This window comes from Delphinapterus leucas, chromosome 17 (genome assembly GCF_059928025.1).
Source record: "Delphinapterus leucas isolate spDelLeu-1000000601 "Yukka" chromosome 17, BTC_Dleu_Yukka2, whole genome shotgun sequence".
In the NCBI taxonomy this organism is placed as follows: domain Eukaryota; kingdom Metazoa; phylum Chordata; class Mammalia; order Artiodactyla; family Monodontidae; genus Delphinapterus; species Delphinapterus leucas.
Genome location: NC_143145.1, coordinates 540,799 through 561,781, shown reverse-complemented (window position 1 = coordinate 561,781; position 20,983 = coordinate 540,799). Strand labels below are relative to the sequence as shown.

The 20,983-nt window shown below is 65.9% G+C and overlaps 2 protein-coding genes across 3 annotated transcripts; one reads left to right on the top strand and one right to left on the bottom strand.

Annotated features, from left to right (window-relative positions):
• Positions 1-12: 12 nt before the first annotated feature.
• On the bottom strand, positions 13-20,956 carry BOP1 (BOP1 ribosomal biogenesis factor). 2 transcript variants are annotated; one of them, XM_022555344.3, is made up of 16 exons: positions 20,836-20,956; positions 19,177-19,374; positions 13,131-13,211; positions 2,742-2,896; positions 2,526-2,643; positions 2,346-2,447; positions 2,057-2,269; positions 1,822-1,983; positions 1,653-1,733; positions 1,510-1,579; positions 1,299-1,431; positions 1,040-1,220; positions 679-967; positions 521-605; positions 337-444; positions 13-250 (listed from the first exon to the last, which is right to left on the bottom strand). In XM_022555344.3, the coding sequence occupies exons 1-16, from the start codon at positions 20,926-20,928 to the stop codon at positions 97-99; spliced, it is 2,223 nt and encodes a 740-aa protein (XP_022411052.1). In that variant the 5' UTR covers positions 20,929-20,956; the 3' UTR covers positions 13-96. The 2 variants fall into 2 exon arrangements, with proteins under 2 accessions (XP_022411052.1, XP_022411053.1); XM_022555345.3 differs by lacking the exon at positions 19,177-19,374.
• SCX (scleraxis bHLH transcription factor) lies at positions 4,537-6,436 on the top strand. The gene is made up of 2 exons (XM_022555462.3): positions 4,537-5,173; positions 6,104-6,436. The coding sequence occupies exons 1-2, from the start codon at positions 4,601-4,603 to the stop codon at positions 6,140-6,142; spliced, it is 612 nt and encodes a 203-aa protein (XP_022411170.1). The 5' UTR covers positions 4,537-4,600; the 3' UTR covers positions 6,143-6,436.
• Positions 20,957-20,983: the final 27 nt, after the last annotated feature.

The following is a 20,983-nucleotide window of genomic DNA, read 5'->3' as shown; positions in this document are numbered from 1 at the left end:
GAGAAGATCACGCCAGCAGGAGAAACGCCTCTATTGAGTGTCCTGAGCACACACACAGCCCAGCCCCACCTGCCCCGCCCCGGGAAGCAGGGCCACCTAGGTGAAGAGGCGGAGGGTGCCGTCAGCCCCGGCGGAGAAGACCCACGGCTGGGTGGGGTGGAAGGCCACGTCCAGCACCCCCAGGTCTTTGGTCAGGCTGTGCCCCTTGAGCACCTTCACAGGCACCAGCAGTGGGTTCTGCAGCAGGTCACTGTGGGGAAGGGAGAGGCTCAGGACGTGGGCGGCACAGTCCCCACGGGGGGGCGGGCGGGCGGGCGGGCAGGCACCGGCACTCACTTGTACACCATCCCGTGGCAGACGATGACACTGCCGTCGTCGGAGCCAGATGCGAAGAGCGGGTACCGGGGGTGGAAGGCCACGGCCCGGAGGGCCTTCTTGTGGTGCCTGAGGGGGGGACCAGGTTGAGGGGGGTCCGGGGGTGGGCGAGTAGGGAGCAGCCTGCCACCCGCCAGCACCTCACCTCAGCACCCTGTACGGCCTGGTGGACAGGTCCAGGTCAAACCACACCAGCTTGCTGTCATAGCTGCCACAGAGGACGTTGTCGCCTGGGAGAAGACGCGGTGGTAGGGCCCTGGTGGCCCCCTCACCTGCCCCCCACCAACCAGGGCGCCCCCTCACCTGCCGGGTGCACTGCCAGGCTGGACACCCACTTGCAGTTGGGCGTCAGCTTCTTGGTGAGCTCCTGGCGCAGCAGGTGGTAGAGGCGGACGCTGCGCTGGGAAGCCACGAGCAGGAAGGGCCGCACGGGGTGGAAGGCCACGCGCTGCACCTGGCCGTGGCCGCGGCGGAAAGGGCTCTGGCTGCGGCGCCGGCTCAACTGGTGGATCAGCACCTGGCTGCGGCCCGGGGTGGCCAGCACCACAGCCATGTAGTCTCCACGACCGTGCCACGTCGCCTGCGTCACTGGCTGCGGGAAGGGAGGTGGGCTCAGCCGCGCCCCCCCCCACCCCGCCCCCGCCCTCCCCCACAGCCCCCGCACCTTGCCGTGGCAGATGCGCAGCCGCAGGCCGACCCGGCGCTCCTCCTCCGAGGCTTCCAGCCAGTGGGCGGGCTGCGCAGCAGGCTCCACGGGCGGGGTGAAGGCGCTCAGCAGCTGGTCCGTGCTGCCCACCACCAGCCGGTCCCCCAGGGCCGGGTTCAGCAGCAGGACCGCGTCCTCCCTGCGGCCAGAGCCCAGTGAAGGCCCCCGGGCACAGGACCACCCCCGCCGGCGCGGGCACCCCTGGCCTCATACTCACACTGCCACGGCCACCAGGCAGACGGTCGGGCGGGGGTTCCAGGCGACACTCTTCACCACGCCCCCCACGGGCACGGTCCTCACGCAGCGGGCGGAGGCCACCTCCCAGAGCCGCACAGAGCCATCGTCTGAGCCTGAGCACAGCGGATGGCCTCTCAGCACCCAGCCCCCAGCCCAGTCCCCACGGCAGGGCTGCCCCACCCGAGGCCCACCTGATGCCAGCCACTGGCCACCCGGGGAGACACTGAGGCAGCGGACGAGGTCGCTGTGGCCCCTGTAGACCTGCAGAGAAGGGGCAGTGAGGGACGGAGCCCCGGAACTGTGTGCTACCAGCCACCCCGCCCTGTCTGCTCACCAGGGCCTGGCACGTGGGGAAAGGCTGCAGGTCGCGTGGCCGGGGCAGTCTGGGGATGAGGTCCTCAGGGTCCACGTTCACCTGGGAGAGGAGCACGTGGGGTCAGCTGTGTCCACCCCCACTCCCCGACCCCGCCCGGGAGCCCCCCCACCCCACCCCCACCGCACACCCTCATCTTGCGCTGGCGTGGGCACAGGTAGAGGTCAAGGCAGCGCTCAAAGCGCTCCTGGATGAAGCGGCTGTACGCAGGCACGGCCCGCAGGCTCGGGAACCGGCGCGGCAGGAAGTTGAGCCTCCTCTCGTCGGGCTCCCGCTGCTCCCAGGCCATGCGCTGTGAAGGCAGGGGTGAGCCCGGAGCGCGGGGCGGGCGGGGGCAGGCAGACCCCAGCCTGCACCAGGCTCACCTCCTCCTCGCTGGGCAGGTACTCGGGAGGTGGGTTGTAGGACTCCGCGTGGCCCGGTAGGGCCAGCTTGGGTGCAGGCACGTGCATTTTGTGGCGGCCCAGCACCGCGTCGGGGTCCTCTTGGGCCCACAGGTCGTAGAAGCTGGGGGTGGAGTCCCGAGGACGGCGAGGCTGGATCCAGCCCATCTTAATGGCGTGCACCATGCGGGAGACCTGCAGAGGCGGCAGGGTCAGGGCGGGGGCGGGGGCGGGTGGCCGGGGGCGGGCCGGAGGATGGGGCCGCACCCACCTTCTCCTTCTCCACCAGGGACGGGATAAAGCTGCGCTTGTCAGCAGGCCGGTTGGTCACCGGGTGTATCATGAGGTCCCCACTGAAGAAGTCCACAGCCGGCTGCGGGGACGAACAGAGGGGTGTGGGCCCGGGCCCCGCAGGTGCCCCCAGACCCTGGGGACAGCGGATGCCCCTTACCTCGTACGGGTTGAAGCTCACGTCCCCAAACTGGCCCCTCTGCAGTCGCCGCACCAGGGCCACCTGTTCATCTGTCAGCTGCACGCTGTGCCCCGTCATCCGGTCCCGCACCGTACGCCTAGGGGCTGCCCGTCAGAGCCGAGGCCCTGCCCTATCCCGCCCCGCCCCAGCCCACCGGCCCTGTCCCACCCCACAGTCTCCGCCCTACGCCCGCACCAGTAGTCAGGGTTGTCCATCTTGTCCAGAAACTGGTCCAGCTCGTCAGGGGTGCGCAGGGGCTTATAGATGCGCCTGCCGTCCAGGTCGTAGCCCACGTGGGGGAAGTCATCATACCACTCCAAGGGCACGTTGCCCACCGTGTTCCGGATGTCCTGGGGCAGGAGGCCAGCATATCGGCACTGGACACCCACTGTGCCCACCCGTCCCTCCAAGCCCCCCAAGAGATACAGACGAGGGGGAAAGGTGAGAGCAAAGGGACTGGCTTCAAGGCTAGCCAGGGGCAGCACCCGGGCTAGCACCCTGACTTGTGCCTTCTCCCTGGGGTGTGACGTGGCAGGGCAGCCGGCACTGTCCCCCACCACCCCCCTGACCCTCAGAGGCGCCGGAGCTGTACCTTCACATTTTCCACTGAAGTGGTGCCAACCCCAGAGCCTCCCCCCTGGATTCCTTGGCCAGGGCTCTGGGCAGCCACAGGCAAGGGTGACCTCATCGCCCGTGGGCTCCCTCCCCTGGCGGGGGGCCTTAGGCAAAACCGGGTAGCCACGGGCAGGGACTCAGGGAAGACCCCACCAACCCACTATAAAGGGAGGCCGAACCCACCGCACTGTGACCTGCAAGCGTTCAGGGACTCCCCAGCCCCCCAGCCCTGCCCCCCACCCCACCCTCAGCGGGCAGAGCAGCCACATTCCTGGACACACATTCCTGGTCGAGGCCCCTGCCAGCCGCCACCCTCCCTCCACCCAGCACAGAGACTGCTGCCCAGGCGGCCGCTTCCTGCAACAGTAGCCCCGGGAGGAGTGGCCCCGATGAGACAGCACGGCCGGGAGCCTGGGAACCCCTCCCCCTTACAGCAGGACAGGACCCTCTGGGAGCTGCCCCTCTGCACCTGCCCCCAGCCCCCAACCTGCCGACTTCAGTTCTCCCCGCTTGCCCATCCTCCAGGTGTGCCCCCGCGTGTCCCTGCCGTTGCTAGGAATGCCCTTCCTTCTCCTGTGACCCCCAAGTCTACACAGCCATCCCTGAATTGGGCAGACAGGGGGTGGGGGGGTCGGTGGCCCAGAGAAAAGGCCCACGGGAGCACTCAGCAGGGGAACGGGGTGCTGGTGGGGGGTTCTCCAGAGCAGGAGCGCAGGCAGGACCCAGTAAAGTGGGCACACACAGCCTGGGCCAGACCTGGAGGTTGATGCCAGGAGGGGGCAGGTGCAGGAGACACAGGCTGTGTCATCAGGCGACCCCAGGCACAAACCTGAGAGGGGGCGGCCAAGGGAGCTGGGGCTGAGCTCCAGCCCCTCAAAGCTGTTCTCTGCCCCCTCCTCCGGGCACAGGAGGCCCAAGTGTACATGCGAGGGAGAGACAGACAGGGTGTGGCTAGGCGCTGGGGCCAGGGCAGCTGGGTTAACTTGGTCATGCCAAGCAAGAAGGCCCGGGTCATGGGTCCTGCTTGACCCTCCTGCCCCCCCGCAAAGAGGGAGGAGAGGAGGCGGCACAGCCCTGGTACCACCCGGAAGGGGGCTCCCACTTTCCCCGCATCCCCCAAAGACAGCAAGATGCTCCAGGCCCCTTCACCGTGGCGCGAGAAGGCAGAGGGACAGAGGGCCCCTGCTCCAAGCGGCCTCCAGGGGCTGGGAGGCGGGGAGGAGGGCGGGCCGGCGCGGGGGAGGGGCCGCCTCGGCTATAAAGGCCCGGCCCGCGGCCCTGCTCCAGCCCGGGACGCACACGTGCGCGCGGCGCCGCAGCCGCCACCGCGGGAGCCCTGAGACCCCGCGCCCCCCTGGCCTGGGCGGCGGCGGCGGCGGCGGCGGCAGCGGCAGCGGCATGCACGGCGCGCCGCGGAGCTGACGGCGGCCGCCGGCCCCATGTCCTTCGCAATGCTGCGCTCGGCACCGCCCGGCCGCTACCTGTACCCCGAGGTGAGCCCGCTGTCGGAGGACGAGGACCGCGGCAGCGAGAGTTCGGGCTCCGACGAGAAGCCCTGCCGCGTGCACGCGGCGCGCTGTGGCCTCCAGGGCGCCCGGAGACGGGCCGGGGGCCGGCGGGCGGGGGGCGGCGGCCCGGGGCCTGGGGGGCGGCCGGGCCGCGAGCCCCGACAGCGGCACACGGCGAACGCGCGCGAGCGGGACCGGACGAACAGCGTGAACACGGCCTTCACGGCGCTGCGCACGCTCATCCCCACCGAGCCGGCCGACCGCAAGCTCTCCAAGATCGAGACCCTGCGCCTGGCCTCCAGCTACATCTCGCACCTGGGCAACGTGTTGCTGGTGGGTGAGGCCTGCGGCGACGGGCAACCCTGCCACTCGGGGCCCGCCTTCTTCCACGCGGCGCGCTCTGGCAGCCCTCCACCCCCGCCGCCCCCGCCCCCCGCCCGCGACGGCGAGAACGCCCAGCCCAAACAGATCTGCACCTTCTGCCTCAGCAACCAAAGAAAGTTGGTGAGTGTTGGCCGCGGGTCGTCCCCAGAAAGGGAGGCGAGGAGGATGGGGCGCCCCCCACCTCCAAACCACCCGTGCAACCCACACCTGCCTGGCAGAGAGGGCGGGGCCAGAGGCAGGCAGAGCTCCCCAGCAGCACCTGTTAACCCACGCGCAACCCCGAGCCCAGGGAGGGGCGCAGCACGAGGAGGAGGGCGCAGCTGGAGCAGGCGGGGCCGGGCCTTCCCTGGACATTCTCCCCACGAGTCCCCTGGACACAGGCTCCCACGGGGACCAGACAAGGGCACCCAGGGCCAGATGGGGGAGGAGACCGAGGCAGGGCCGACAACAACTTGGAAGCTAGGGGACCAAACCAGGGTTGGATCAAGCAACTCTGGCCACCCACCCTGCCCCCAGGGGAAGGAGACTCAGGGGCAGTGGGATCCACTTGCTCTGCCACTGGCCTAAGGCTTATCGGGCACCTGCCTGCCCTCCCCTGGCCCCTGCCCCTGGGGCTGCCCACTCGGACACCAGTGCAGCTGTGGGACCCGCTGGCAGGAGCGGGCAGGAGACCTGGGGGCTGGGGGAGAGGCCCCGCTGCGGGAGACGCTGGCTGGCCGTGATTTACGGCTTCTGCTGTGCTTGGTGGCACCGGAAAAGCAGGGTGAGCAGGCAAGAAGAAAATACGGCGCGGCTCTCCCCAATCCCCACTTCCTCTCCAGACGGCACGCGCGAGCTCCTGGGGCCTGAACATCTGGGAAATTTAATTTCCCAATTTCGGCTGTGCAGCAGCGTACTCTCCTCCCCAAGCCGCTTGGGGAAGCTGGGCTGAGCGCGGAAGGGGGCTGCTTTCAGCACCCACCACCCGAGACAGCACCCAGTGGGGAAGCCCAGAGGTGCAGGCTGGCACTGGTCTCTGAGCGGGCCCTGACACTGCCCTCCCCTCTGCAGAGCAAGGACCGAGACAGAAAGACGGCGATTCGGAGTTAGAGGCGGACGCTGCTGGGCCATCCACGGAGATGGATCCACCCATGGACCTGACTCGGGCACAGGCCTCCCTGAGGGCACCCCCCAGGCCAGCCCTGCCCCAGCTGTGAGCGGGGCCGATGGACAGACAGGCGGTGGGACTCAGAGTTGGCCCAGCACTTGCCCAGCCCCACTGGAACTTTCCGTGCTGGCTCCCAACCTGGTTTTCTTCTGGTCACTATGTGCTGGCATCTTTGATATGATAATATAAAGTCTGGAAACTTTGTATAATTAAAAACAAAACAATTATCTTCTAAACACGGACGCACACTGTCCTCTCCAGCAATTGAGAATCCACCCTGAGCCGGAGCCCGAGCCCACCCTCCCACCCCTCAGGGCTCCGTGGGCCAAGGTACCCAGTTCTCGGGGAAGGTCCCCCACTTTCCAGGGCTCAGGGCCGGCGCGCCCAGCACCCCCGACCAGGGAACTACGGCGTGGGGTCCGAAGGAGACCTGTGAAGGGAGAGAAGGGCGAGGGACCGAGCAGGACACAGGCAGCCCAGGCCCGGGAGCAGTGTCGCTCCACCCCCGCTCCGAGAGCCTGCCTGGTGTCCCAGTGCCCTGAAGGGTCCTCAGTGCTTGCGGCATGCAACTCACTGGTCGGTCTTCAGGGCCTCGGCACCTCAGCCTCTGCCCACGGAGCCCCACGAAGTGGGCATGTAGGGGAGGGTAAGCGAGGGGCACTGTCTGGCAGAGTGAGTCCCCAGGCCTGAGGGCGTGGACCAGGTGGCAGCTGCCTGTGTGTACCCCTGGGGCCCACCCCTGCCCCCAGCCCTGCAATTTGGCCCCGGCAGCACTGCTCACACCGGGAGGACCCCTGGCTGCCCACCACCCACCCACCCACCCAACTCCCCCAAAGGCCCCACCTGCCCACGAGGAGGGCAATCCAGGCCTCTCCCCGAGCTGTGCACAGCTGGCAGGCCATTAAAATCTTGCAGGTAACAATTATAGACTAGTGGCGCGAGCTCCACGGGCACAGCAGAGAAGAGAGGTGGGGGCGGCTCTGTGCAGGCCACCCCAGCACCCCCAGGCTGGCCAGCAGCCTGACTTCCGGCCAGCGGGTGGGGAATGGCCATGAGCGCCAGGTGCCAGCCCCGGGCCCTGCGAGCCCTCAGCGCAGGCTCAGGGACCCCGGGAGCGGGCAGGTGCCGAGGCCCACGTGGGCACCGCAACAGGGCAGGGCTAGAGCCGCCCCCTCCTCTGAACAGACGGGCTCCAGGGAACCGAGAAGCAGGAAGCGATGGTGTAATTTTGGAGGAAATTCTCAAAGCCAGAGCCATTAAGGACTAGAAGGGGACTGTGTCCAATCTGATAGAAATATAACAGGATAAAAAGTCACAACGGCAGGTTCCACTCAGAGAGAAACCCAACCCCAAATTTCCTCTCCTTAATCCTGCAGGAGCTTACAGCTGGCCAGCCAAAGGGGGGGAGAGGGCATGCTCGGTCACCCCCACCCGCCTGCCTGGAGAGCCAGGACCCAGGAGGAATGTGGGAGTCTGCCTGGGGGATGAGAAAGGCACCCCTTCCGCCCCAGGGCACTGAGGACACTGCGAGAACGCGACCCGCACAGGGGCACGCGGGCAAGCAGGGACACCTCTCAGGGTCTCCGGCCTGCCTCCCCTGCTCCCCGGGGCACCAGTGCAGTTCTGTGGGGACGGTCTGTGGCCCACCTGCCGCTCACCCACCAGCCTCACCTCTCCATACCTGGGCTAGGTGGGAGTGCACCCTCCCTCACAAATCCTCCCGAAGACGATGGGCGGCAGGGGGCTGCATGCCCTGCACAAAGGCCTGAGAGAAGAGTGCGGGGCGAGGGGGACAGGCAGGGCGAGGCCGGAGGGGCATGGGTGTCAGGGGCCCTTGGAGCCGGTGCAGGAGAGAAGGGGCTGAGGGAGCCTCGGAGATGCCAAGTCAGTAGGAGAGGACAGGCCGTTGGGACGGTCCCCAGGGGCCGGCAGGTCCTGGCACAGGGCGCGTGGGCCAGGCCCTCGGCTGCTGGGCCTGTGACTCCGACAGCGGCTGCAGCTTGGCCAGCCTCGGGCCCGGGCAGTGGGCCCGGTCGCTCCCTGAGCTGCACCGGTAGCAGCAGAGGCTGAGAGCCTGGCCCGCCAGCCAGCAGGAGAGGGAGGGGAGGGGGCGGGGAGGGGCACGCCGTCACCCTCCACCGCTCCAGAAATTCAAACCAGACTGGGGGTGGCGGGCCGGCCCGAGCCCCTGCAGCCCCACGAGAGCCCACTTGGCTACTCACGGCAGCCGCCAGGCCCCCGTCCACCACAAACCCCACTTCCTCCCCAGGACGCCAGCCTCGCCCCTCCACCGAGCCTCCGCGTGCCAGTGCCCCACAGAGGCGGCACGAAAGGAGGGCCCAGCCCGCACCCTGGGCCAGCAGCCACCTCTGCGGGCCAAGCAGGCCTGGAAACGCTCTGATGGCCATCAGGGCCAGGCTGTCAGCTCCCTGTCCCCAGCCTGGGGAACGAGCTGCTGGCGGCACCACGTGATCCATCGCCAGGCCGCCTGCGCCCGCAGGCCAGCCGGCCCCCACCCTGCGCAGCACCTGCGGGCTGCCAGGAAGCACATGTGACCCCGTGGGGGCGGGAGCCCGCCGACCCCTCCAGGGCCCAGACAGCCCCCAGCCTGCGCTCTCCCAGGGGGCCGCCATGCCCCAAGGACGAGCCTTCGGGCGGCAGGGGTCCCCCACCCCCCAGGCTGCACCGGACACGGGCGGCCACCGGCTGATGTGTCGGCTGGGATTTTTCCGCTCTCGCAGAGCCCCCCCCTCCCCTCCCCCTCCCCAAAGTGGCTGCAGCTGTCAGGACCGCAGATTGGAACTGCAGGTACGGCGCTGGCCCGCTGCCCACCTCCCTCCCGTGTCTGTCTGAGAGAAAGGAAGCCGGCCCACCTCTGGAATCCTTCACTCTCTCCTCGTTCCGCCTCTCCCACCTGTCCCCGGGGAGCGCGGGGTCAGCCGCCCTCGCTCGGGCTCTCTCTTCCCCTTGCCCCTCTCCGATTACAATGCCGGCAGTGTTCCCTCAGCTCCCCCGACACGGAGCCCCCCCCCCGCCCCCCGCCTTCCTGCGCCTCCTCTCTCCCGCACTCCATGGCGGGAGGAGGACAGGCCACGTGCCCCAGGCCACCTGCTGCAGCTGAACCCACACAAGGTGCTGGCAGGATGAGTCCTGAGTCCTGGTCGACGGGCCCAAGGGGAGAAAGCCAGGTCCCACTCGGCCTCTTCCTGTCCCAAAGGCCAAAGCCAGCTGAGGTGATCCTGGCAGGGGTCGGGGTCAGAAGCAGGGCCCACCAGCTGTAGCCAGCCAGGCCAGGGTGGGGCGGGCGAGAAACTCGGAACCCCCTTCCCAAACCTCCTCCGTCAGACTGTCCCTCCCAGTTGCCGTCCTCACAGAAGCGCTGCTGGCCCGACCCACCCCTGAGCCGTCGGACGTCGTGTGGGCACAGGGCCCCTCCAAGGCCACTCCTTGACCCCTGACCAGTGCCTCCACGGCTGCTGGGGTAGAGGGAAGCAAGTCCACTCCCCCGCCAAGGGGTCCATGGGGGAGGGGGAGAGGGCACCGAGGTTGCCCCTGCTCTTGGGTCCACAGATACCCAAGACCCCCACCCACCTGCCCCTCCCCCTCCTGGGGTTGGCCAGGGTCCAGCGGGCATTCCCACATGGGACACCCAAATCTCCGCTCCCTGCAGGCAAGGGCTCCCAGAAACTCCTCTGGGAATGCTGGAGGTGGGCACAGGCTTGGGACCCCCTTGCTAAGTGCCAAAGGCCCACTATGCTGCTTCACACATCCCAGCCCCAGCCCCTCCAAGACCTCATTCGGGAGGACTCGCCCCGAGCCCCTGCCCACACACGGCCAGCCCCCCACCCCGAGCCCTGTCCTCAGCGAGGCAGCCGCGGCCTGGGCTGGGACACGTGCTGGCCCTGCTCAGCAGCCGGCCGCTCACCCGCCTTTCCTACACAACTTGCGCCCCACAAGCCTGCCCAGCCAGCCCCAGTCTACGGCCACACCTCCAGCCCTAGGGCGACACCCACCCCACCCCCGCCCCGCCCCAGGCCCAGCACCCTCCCTCCCACCCGCCTGGCCCGGGAAACTGGCTCCAGTGGGCACAGGGCAGGCCAGGGCCTCTACCACCCAGGTGCCCCAGTGAAAGGGAGGGTGCTGCTATCCTCCAACACCCTCCGCCCTCCCCAGAGGGAACCCTGTCTCCCAAGTGTGACAAGTGGACCCAGGGGGGGCGGCGCTGGCGGGGGGGCACCCCACACACACCCAAACGCAGCGGGCCTGGCTGAGAGGTGGTGCCTGGCAAAGGCAGCCAGGGGCGCCCTGAGGTCACAGCCGCCACACCCACAGCCCCCCACGGCCACCTGTGAGGCCACGGTGTCATCGGGGCCCTCCCAGGCCAGGCGGCCGGGGCGACCCGAGGGTCTGTCGGAGCCTGGCCGTGGGGACGGGGGCCCGCCAGGGAGGCCGGCGGCCCGCGAGGCCGAGACGCACGCTCTGCGCAACAGCTCGAAGAGCCGCGGCTGCGCTGCCAGCAACGAGCGAGCGCCGGGGGCCGAGGGCCGAGGCCGCGCCGGGGGCTGGGGCCGGGGGCGGGGCCCGGAGGACGCGGCTGCCGCTCAGTAGCCGGGAGGCCATTAGCGGCGCCTGGCGGGAGAGCTGGGAGGACCGCAGCCCGGACGCAGATGCGCCCGCCGCCCGCCCACCCTTGCAGGGCCGGGACCCCGGGGGCTCGCAGCCCCGCCCCCACCCCACCCGCCCAAGGCCTCAGCTTCTCCCAGGCCAGAGGCAGGGTGGGGGAACCCCGCTGCTGCGAAGGCCGCCCAGCCCCCCCGCCCCCGCCCCTCCTCCCGGGGCGGCAGCTGGATGAGATCACGTCTGTGGGGGAGGGGTGCAGTGGACTTGTGGGAGCGGGGCTCCCCCCACTCACGGTGGCCAGGACCCCCGCCACGCGTGGCCTGGCAGCACGTTCAGGGGCTGCAGCCCTGTTGCTGCCTGGGATGTGAGCTGGAGGGAAGGTACGGAGAAGGCCAAGGTGCGGAAACAGGACCCAGGTCTCCCGAGAACGAGAACCGTTGCTCACCCGTCAGTGCCTGGGGCCGGGGTCCCCCAAAGCCATGCACGGCAGAGGCCGGCGGTCAGAAGGCCTAGAAACCCCGGGCCTCAAGCCCAGGCCTGAGGGGTGGGCAGGACAGGGACTGGGGAGGGGGAGGTTGGGCACTGCCACACCGCAGGCTCTCCCCCAGGAGCACGCCTTGTCAGGACACCACTGCTGGAGGCTGACCAAGGCCTGAGTGGAGTCCTGGCACCACCGGCCACCTCCAAGGATGCTGCGTGGAGGAGGCGCTGCCCGACACAGTGCGACCAAGTGTTCGCAGACGGTGGCCCCTCCCAGGTGCCAACCACCCAGGGCACAGCCCCGGGGTGGGGGAGGCTCCCGCGCTCCTCGCGTGCTCTTGCCCCTTGGGCTCCCGAGAGGACTGCTCGCCACCCCACCTCTTAAGCCTCTTCCCTGAAGCCCACCCTGCTTTGCACAGACGCGGCGACAAGTGTGTGTGTGTCGGGGGGTGGGGGGGCGGTGGGGGGGGGGCCGGGGCAGCACTTCTCAGGGAGGAGAGCATCTGTCAGGCCAGCCTGGTCCCTGAAAGCCGAGCTCTGCCGCCCCCTCGAGCCACAGCCGGCTGTGCTGGCAGAAGTACGGCTCCCTGTCACTCAGGCGACATATGGGATAGTCATCGCCGGAGGAAGCAGCCCCCACCCCGGCGGCTCCAGCACAGCCCCAGCCAGGAGGAGCGCCTCCCCGCGGGCGGGCCGAAGCCCCTCCCCCGGCCTCTGCACTCCATTTACAATCATCATCGATTTCTCAAAATACCGAATATAAAAAAGTAGCCGACAGGATGTGGCTGCCGACAGCCAGAGCCCCTGGGAGGGGGGGAGACAGGCCGGGAGCCGCGCTGCACCGGCCCCCCTTCACCGAGCACGCCCGCTGCTCCGGCCAGGAAACCAATTTATTTTGTTTTGTCTCTGTTCTCTGAGCGCACAGAGACCGGGTCGGGCGCGCAGCCAAGGCTCCTGCAGCCGCTGCCAAGAGAGCAGAGGATGGGGGTGGAAGCTGTGCAGGGGAGGGGGCGCGTGTCTCCCCAGCCGGGGACAGCCCCTGGCAGGCGGCAGGAAGAGCCACCGGGGGGCGGGGACTGCTGTCTCTGCAGGCCCCCCAGCCCGAGGAGGCACACACCCGGAGGGCTCACGCCAGGGCAGTGGGCATGGGGGCCGCAGCCCCGCCCGGTGGCCAGGACACATCAGGGAGGGGGCGGCTGGGCGAACAGCATGGCCACGTCTACCTGGGAGGCTCCTCAGCCCCAGCGTCCCCCAGAACCCACGGGCAGCTCCGGGCAGCTGAGCCACAGCAGCCTCTGGCCAGACCGAGCACCCCTAGCCTGGCAGCAAGCTCTCCCCTTGAGAGCGTAAATGTGAGAAGGACGACCAGATTCACTGAGGGCCCCAGCGGCCCAGGCCTCCAGGATGCCAGGGAGGAAAGGGGCAGAGAACCGGGGCCGCCCGTCTCCTGCCCTCAGCGCCCAGTGCAGGTGCCCGCGGGGCCTGTCACTGCACCCTCACCCCCGGGGCCCAGCCCAGGCCGGCTGGTGTTGGGGAAGCCTCCCTGGGCCTGTCAGTGCCCGCCCAGAGCATAGGGGCGCCCACTGCCTGCCAGCCCCGCTGCCCACCCCCTAGGGCCCAGGGGTGGCTGTGAGGTGCCCAGTGCCCTCCCCTCCCCGCGATGACACACACTCCTGCAGTCACGTGTACCCGACCCTGAAATCGCTCTTCCAGACGGGGACTGGGGCCCCAGGCCAGGACGCCCACTCAGGCCTCGCTGTGGCCTGACCCACCTCTGCCCAGGCAGTGCAGCCCACCCTGCAAGCGAGGAGGCCGCGGCCCCAGCCATACCTCCTCGTCAGAGCTGTCCTCCACATACTCGTCCTCAAACCGCACACTCGCCACCTCCGTCCTCGGCGAAGGGGTCCCGGCCTGGGAAGGGAAGGGGAGAGCAATTATGTTATGTCAGGACACTGACGCCCTGTGCCTGGGGCAGATCGCGGGTCCAGGACGCCCGCACCCTCCTGCCAACGCTGAGGCCTAGGTTCCCACACCCCAGTCTCTAAGCGGCTCCAACCTGGTCCCACTGCAGGTCTAAGTGGGCCTCTCAGGGAGGGGGGGGTCCCACCCAGGGTCATCCTCTGTCAAGGGCTGGACCCATCATAACGTCCAAGCTCCGGGGGAGGACCCCAGGGAGGGGCTGACACCTGGCAAAGGAACACTTAGCCACCCCCGCACCCCTTAATGCGAACAACGGCTGCAGGGCTCCCGGCCCAAAGGCCCAGCCGAGCCCAGAGCCAGCCTGGGCTCCGGGGACAAGGCCTCTCAGCAGCCGTTCCACCGAGGGGAAGGCCATGGTACTCGCTCTTGGCCACTGGCAGAGGGGCCACAGCCGACCCACTCCTAGGGCAAGACCCTTGCCCCGAGGAGGTCACATCCAGCGCAGCCGGCCAAGGGCCCAGAGAGGCACCCACACTCTCAGACTGCTGGGAGGACCCGGCCCCAGGCTGACCCCGCCCACCGGGCCAGTGAGTGGGTGCCACTGCTCACTCACACCCCAACCTGGAAAACAGATTCTCCCCTTGTGGGGCGGGGGGACCTGGTGTACCGGAACTGGGATTGATGGGGAGAACAGCCCGTCTCTCCCCCCGACTCCAGGGGCAGTAAAGTGTAGCAGGGGCCCCCCACCCCAAGCACGGGCGCCCCGCCCAGAGCCCCGCTCCCCCTGCCCGGGCAGGAGCCAAAGGCCCGCAAGGCAGCTCTCCCTCCCGCCTGTTTTTCCCTCGGTGTAAGGAGGGTGGGAGAGTAACTTTCTTTCCAGGCCAGGAAAAGGCGAGATTCGGTTTCCACGTCTCTCCCACCCCTTGCTCCCTGAGCTGTGCACTGCGGGAGCCCTGCCCGCTGAAAGTGGGTCAGCACTGCCTGGGGGCGGGGGCAAGCGGGGGGCGCAGAGGGCCAGCCTGGGACCCAAAGCTTTCCTGCCGTCCTCACCCATAGCAGCAACCAGCGGACACACCTGCCCCAGGCCCTGGGCTGGCAGGACCCCAGGCCGGGCCACTTGCAAGTCTCTCAACAGCCCCCTGATGCCAGCCCGTGGCTGACAGGCCACTGGTCACAGCAGGGTCGGCAGTGCAGGCCACGGTGCTCCAAGGCTGCCAACCGCCAGCCAGTCTGATGCCCCCCACCAGGCACCGGACCCCAGGAGCCCAGCACCACCTGCACGACAGGCCACCATCCCGGGGCCCTGGCTAGCCCCAGTGATGCCTGGGGAACCAGACACAGGCGGGACCTCAGCAAGGGGAGGGGACACCCAGCAGCGGGGCTGTGAGTTCCTGGGCAAAAGAGGTGGACACCCGGCAAGGAGGGCCCTCCCTCACGGCACCAGGGCTCTGAAGCCACATTCTCCCTCCAGAGGTGACGCTGCAAGGCAGATGGTGGCCGCCAGGGGGCTGCCGTGATGCGGGGCGTGGCCCAGCTCCTGGGACCAGGAGGACCTAACAAACCCCGCCCCTTCAAAGTTTAGAGGTACCGTAGCCGGGCAGTGGCCACCGTAAAAAAGGGAGAACTCGCACAGCGCCGCCCTCTCTCCGCTTTCTGAAGCGGCCCAGCCCCAGCCCCAGCCCCCAACATCCTCAGGCACAGGCACCAGGTGGAGAGGGGCTGCCCAGAGCCGCCAGCGCCCACCCCAAGACGGGGTCAACGCCACGTGCTGCGGGCTCGCAAACGTGTCCATGTGGATGGCTGGGGGCCCACGGGCAGGACCAGAGGGAAGTGGGGTTCTGTAGGCAAATGTCCCAGACCAGGGGACCAAGGGAGGCAGGACGGGCCTCTCCTGGGAGGGGCTGCAGCCTCGCATCATGACTGGCAGCTCCACGGTCAGGTGCTGCTGCACGGCTTGCTTGCTCTTGGAGCCCTGAGTCCCGAGAGGGGGGACAGGCAGGCAGAAGTGAGATGCCCAGTGACAGCCAGCCACTCAGGTCACCCCACCCAGACGTGTGAGTGAAGCCCAGAACACGGGATGTGATCTGAGTGACCACCCTCCGAGGGCAGAACATACTAGAAACCTGGGGAGGGTACAGGAGAAGCTGACGTGCTTCACAGCTGAGGGGGGGCTGTGGGATCTCCTAAACCCACTGATCATGTCACCCCAGATGCGACACCACCCCACCTGCCCTGAACTCTGATCCCCAGAAATAAGAGTGTCTGACGCTGGGCCACGGCCGGGGCTCTCTGGGACAGGCCCGGGCACATCCTGCCTGAGGTGGCCTCCACTGACTGGGCCCGCTCCCTCCCCAGGAGCCAATGCCCAGACCCCACAGTGCACAGGCCTGGGACTCACAGCTGCTACTGGTCTCCTGGCGGCCCTGCCCACCACTCCCCAGAGCTGAGCTGAGACCCAGATGGGCTCCTCCTGCCCAAGGGTTTGCAGTAAGCTCCATGCACAGACAGTACAGGCAGGACTCTTAAGTTATCTGGGAGATGCTAGTTGCACATTAGGCATCGCTACTAGGTCTTCTGTTACATTCTTTTTTTTTTTTTTTTTTTTTTTTGCGGTACGCGGCCCTCTCACTGTTGTGGCCTCTCCCGTTGCGGAGCACAGGCTCCGGACGCGCAGGCTCAGCGGCCATGGCTCACGGGCCCAGCCGCTCCGCGGCATGTGGGATCCTCCCAGACCGGGGCGTCCCCTGCATCGGCAGGTGGACTCTCAACCACTGTGCCACCAGGGAAGCCCTGTTACATTCTTGAACGTGGCAAGCAGATTCAACTAGTGAAGATGGGAACTTCTGTACAAAAGAATAAGAAAACAAAATACGGGAAAACCCACACAAATGAGAAAGGACCAAACCAAACAGGACAAGCAGAAGAAAAAAACGGATCTAAACAAGCACAAAAATGAAGAAATGGCCGTCAGCACCTAAATCCACTCAAGGTGAGAAATCAAGAGGAGGCCCAGCAACGCGAGACCTATGGGACCGGAAACGCCTGCCCAAAAGCACCACCAAGTGCTACTGGGGGGACACAGGGAAGCAAGAGGCCCTGGGTGACTGGGGGTGCCCGGCAGCAGGAGCCATCACCTGAGGGTGGAAACAGGAGGCGTGTGGGCGGCCAGTGGGGGAGGGGCCCGGGGCTCCCCTTCAGCTTGCTCGCAGGGGACAACCCACGGGCTGGGGCAGGTGAAGGTGGGTCGCCAGACCCTCGAGAGGGCCCTGAACTAGCGGAACTCCCCAGCGTGGTAGGAAGGTTCTGCAGGTTAGCAGCCCTGCAGTAGCTGCAGGATGAGAGGAACAGGCTGACTCGGGGGGCCCCGATGCAGAGCATGACAGGGCTGTCACGGGGGCCGCTCCTGGGTGTCTCGTGCGGCCAGGCTCGGGGGGAGACAGGAGAACACACAGGAAGCACTGACTGGCCTGTTCGTGAACAGGAGACGTGGAGAATCGCCAGCTCCACCAGGTGGAGCGGTGGATGGCTTCTGAGGAACGGGTGGAAGAAAAGGGGAGATGGGGGGACTTCCACCAGGAGTCAAGAGCACACCCACCTCTTCAATTCCCCCTCTTGGCCTGGACGAATTCCAACCCAGTACTGAGGTCCCCGCTTTAGAAGAAAATACTCCAACACCCCTCAGCTACAGCACGAAGAAGCCAGAGACGTGAGTGCCCAGGCCAAGCAGGTTCCAGGGAAGCTGGCAGGGCTCCAGGACGACCCACAGGGCATGCGGATGGGCGCTAAGAGCCTGCGCACACGCGGGGAGGGGAGCACGGCACTGGTGGGAGACAAGGCGGGGTGAGGGAGCACCGCCGGCCCAGCGGAGCACGAAAGGGAGGGCCCGAGGGCCTGGCTGCCAGTGGGGGACGCCTGGGGAGGGCGCAGAGCCACAGGCAGCCTCACCCCCTCTGAGGACGCCCCCACCCAGGTGGCCTGGGCCGACTTCCTCAGACAGAGGGCTCAGAGGGCACCCCGGAGGGCCGAGGGCCAGGGGCGAGGACGGCTCCCCACCCTCTGGAGAGGGTGGGCATGGAGTCTCTGCTGAGCTGCAGCTCAGCACCCGCTAAGCCGGCCGCCAGCAGACCCAGGACGGCGGCACAGGTACCTCTGCGGAGCAGCACGAGCCCAGTGGCTCGCGGGTCACAGGTGGTTAGCCTCGAGATGCCTGTACAGCAGTACCTCACCTAGAGAATTTCAACTAAAAATTCTTTTTATTAAAAAAAGTTATTTAACTTTTAAAAATCATTTCTAAAATTTTGTTTATAAAAGAGGATAAAAATCCTATTTTAAAGGAAAAAACTTAAGCGTGTGGATCCTTAATTTTTTTTTTCTGAATTTTTTTTTTTTTTTTTCCGGTATGCGGGCCTCTCACTGTTGTGGCCTCCCCCGTTGCGGAGCACAGGCTCCGGACGCACAGGCTCAGCGGCCGTGGCTCACGGGCCCAGCCGCTCCGCGGCATGTGGGATCTTCCCGGACCGGGGCACGAACCCGCGTCCCCTGCATTGGCAGGCGGACTCTCAACCACTGCGCCACCAGGGAAGCCCCGATCCTTAATTTTAAAAGAGGAGGAAAAGATCCAGGAAGATAATTTAACCATGAACTGTGCTCACCAAGGAGAGTGAAGGCAGCGAATGGAAACATCCTTTACTGAACAGTGTTGATCTAAGATTTAACGTTTTGTCAAGGATGGAATATTTTGTAAATTTAAAAAGTTAAGGGACTTCCCTGGTGGTCCAGTGGTAAAGAATCCGCCTCCCAATGCAGGGGACGCGGGTTCAATCCCCGGTCAGGGAACTAAGTTCCCACGTGCCGCGGGGCAACTAAGCCCACGTGCTACAAACTACAGAGCCCAGCGCTCTGGAGCCCACACGCCACAACTAGAGAGAGAAAACCCGCACGGCACAACTAGAGAGAAGCCTGTGAGCCGCAACAAAAGAGCCTGTGTGCCGCAACTAAGACCCGATGCGGCCAAAAATAAAATAACTAAATAAATAAATAAATAATGAATCTTAAAAAAAGAAGTTAAAAAGGAGAAAAATCTGCCCATAAGCCCATAAAGCACGGGCAAGGCAGTCTGTGGACCATCTTCTCTTTGTGCACCAGCGCTACAATTAAAGCTTGAATGGGTGGAGAGTTTAAATTGGATTTAAAATCTTTTCTTCCTAGGAAACAGATCAAATAAGTGTGGCTTTTGGTTTCCATCATGGTCCTAACCTCCAGGACACCACGGCCATTCAAACTATAAACAGTTACAAGATCGTTTCTAGGATGCTCTGAACAACCAGTGTTGTGTTTTACTTAAATTAAGCTTTTCTGTCATTTTCCTCACTTAAGACAAGAGCGGGGTTTGCCTTTCCCCATCGTCACAGCAACAGGCAGGACGGCAAAGCCTCACGCGGCGGCCAGCTGGCTCCTGCGCCCCCGAGACCAGGCCAGGTGGATGGAGCTCCACTCGCTCCCACAAGTGCGGGGCCACCAGCTCCCCCCAGGCAGGCCCCTGCAAACAAATCCCACCTTGGGCTTTGCCTCTAGGAAACCCAGCCTACAGCTGAGTCTAGCAAAGTGCCCTGAGCCTCAGGAGAAGTGACATCAGGATCACCGGGGTAGGTGTGGGGGCCCAGGCAGGTAGATTTTTGGGGTTCCTATGAACAGAGCACATGACTATGCTTGAAAACTGGTGCCCTAGAGCTCAGAGCACCTCAGCTCCAAGTAAGCGTCCTACCCAGCCCCCACCAGCAACACCCACCCCCTCCCCTGCCCCGCTGCACCAGAGGAAGGACGAGGGCCTTGGGGTTCCCAAGGAACGGGAGAAAGCACTGCCGGGAGCCCCCAGAGAGCCCGATGCCTGGCAGGCACTTTCCTGGCCATGGTCATCCAGGGGGAGAGCCCGCCAGGAGGCTCCTTGCCTACGCACCTGCTGCCCGGGGGGCTTCTCCGTCCTGCTGTGCTGCTCATGGCTGCTGGCCCCATCCTCCTCCTCAGCCGCAGCGTCGGCCTCACTACTGTCACTGCCGGGATCCTCCAGGCCTGAGAACACACTTTCCTCGCTGTCGGAGAGGCCAGGATCGCTGCCAGGCCCAGGGCTGAGGCCAGGAGCACCGAGGAGAGAAGGCTAAAAGGAGCACAGCGTCAACGAGCCCACAGCCCACGCAGCGGGCACCCGGCGCTGACCCACAGCTCTGTGTGGCCGGCCTCCAAGGCCACAGCCCTCCGGCCACAGCCTCCACCTCCACCAAAACCACCTACCCAACCCAGGCCTCCCTCACCACCACCACCGACAGCAGGCCGCGTGCCCTCGGAAGAGACATTCAACTCCTAGCATCTCACAAGGCAAGGACTTTTCAAGGAGCTCAGTTCCCATCACATCACCCACACCGGCCCCCTATCCTCCACACCCCACCCTGGCACTTACAGACCCAGAGCTATGAGGACACTAGGGTGGGGTCTGGGGCAAGCAGAGGACCCCAACCTGAGGGCCTTTTCCCACCTGAAGCAGAAGACTCTGTATCCAACCAGATTGGGACTGACAGTTGATCAGTAAATTGTAAAGGTTGGTTGAAACGACATAAAAACTACACAAGCTTTACTTAAAAGCAAGTGTTTCCATTCACCCCCTCAAGGGGTAGGACCAGAGCTTCCCCCGAGCAGAGCTCTACTGACCAGACACTCCCCGATCCCTAAGTCTACAGGACGCAGTGCACGGTGTGGACCTTTTAGAAGTGCAACAAGAACTTGCAGACTTTTAGCAAGCGTTTATCTGAACGGAGAATTCGCTGCTTTTCGATTGTTAAGAAGTCTCTCACCTAATTGGACAGCCTGCACTCACCAATTACTTAGCAGCACTCAGCTTCCACAGAAACGACTCTGACACACACTAACTACTCCAACACTTAGGAAGCCATACAATTAAAACAGCAAGTGAAAATGGCACAAATGATTTGGGCACAAGTACAAATGGCTGCTGATGGGTACAGAGCCAAGAGGACTTGTCGCAAAGTGAGCGGGCAGCCTGACAACCCAGCAACGCGGAGTCCCGGCTCAGAGAGGCTCGACTGTACAAGCCTTCGGCGGCTTTCTACCACCGAGATTTGATGACACCCCACAACCCAGCTGGGGTCCAGATGGAAATCAGGAGTGGCCATGAGTCCAGCTGAAACGATGCATCCCGTGCAGCAGGCTCTGCCTTACTATTCTCGTACCCTCTTTTACAATGTGTGCGACGTATTAGTAACGTATCAACAGACAAGTAGTTACTGCAGGCTCAAATCCCTTTAACGCAGGAAGCACAATTCAAAGGGCTAGGGAGGCTGCCGCACGGGACGCCAGCCCTCCTTCCTAGCTCTCTCCGGCCCAGACGTTCTTCCAACCGCAGAACAGCCCAGCCCCACACCGGCTACCCCTCGCGCAGGGGGTGCTCCCTGCCCAGGACGCCCCCACAAGGCCACCGCCAGCAGAGGACAGGCGACCCTCCTCCCCGCTTTCCCCGGCCTGGCTCTCCGGGGCTGGCGGCCTAGGAGCCGCCACGTCCGGCCCAGATGCACCTCCCCGTCCCGCTCGCGCAGCCCGCGGTCACCTCCTCCGGCTCCAGCTCCGGCTCCGGCGGCCGCTTCCCCGGCAGCGACCCCGCCGCCGCCGCCTCGCGCCCCACTCCCCGCGTGCCCGCCATGCTCCAGGCCAGCCCCGACCCGCGCCGCCACTTCCGGCAGCGACGCGACCGCGTG

What these genes read in the sequence shown, in the direction of transcription:
- SCX (XM_022555462.3), top strand. Translation starts at nt 4,601, where the DNA reads ATGTCCTTCGCAATGCTGCGCTCGGCACCGCCCGGCCGCTACCTGTAC. An exon ending in TCAGCAACCAAAGAAAGTTG is followed by an intron (nt 5,174 to 6,103) that starts GTGAGTGTTGGC and finishes TCCCCTCTGCAG; the next exon opens with AGCAAGGACCGAGACAGAAA.
- BOP1 (XM_022555344.3), bottom strand. Translation starts at nt 20,928, where the DNA reads ATGGCGGGCACGCGGGGAGTGGGGCGCGAGGCGGCGGCGGCGGGGTCG. An exon ending in ACCTGCCCAGCGAGGAGGAG is followed by an intron (nt 1,984 to 2,056) that starts GTGAGCCTGGTG and finishes CTGCCTTCACAG; the next exon opens with CGCATGGCCTGGGAGCAGCG. An exon ending in TGCCACGGGATGGTGTACAA is followed by an intron (nt 251 to 336) that starts GTGAGTGCCGGT and finishes CCTTCCCCACAG; the next exon opens with TGACCTGCTGCAGAACCCAC.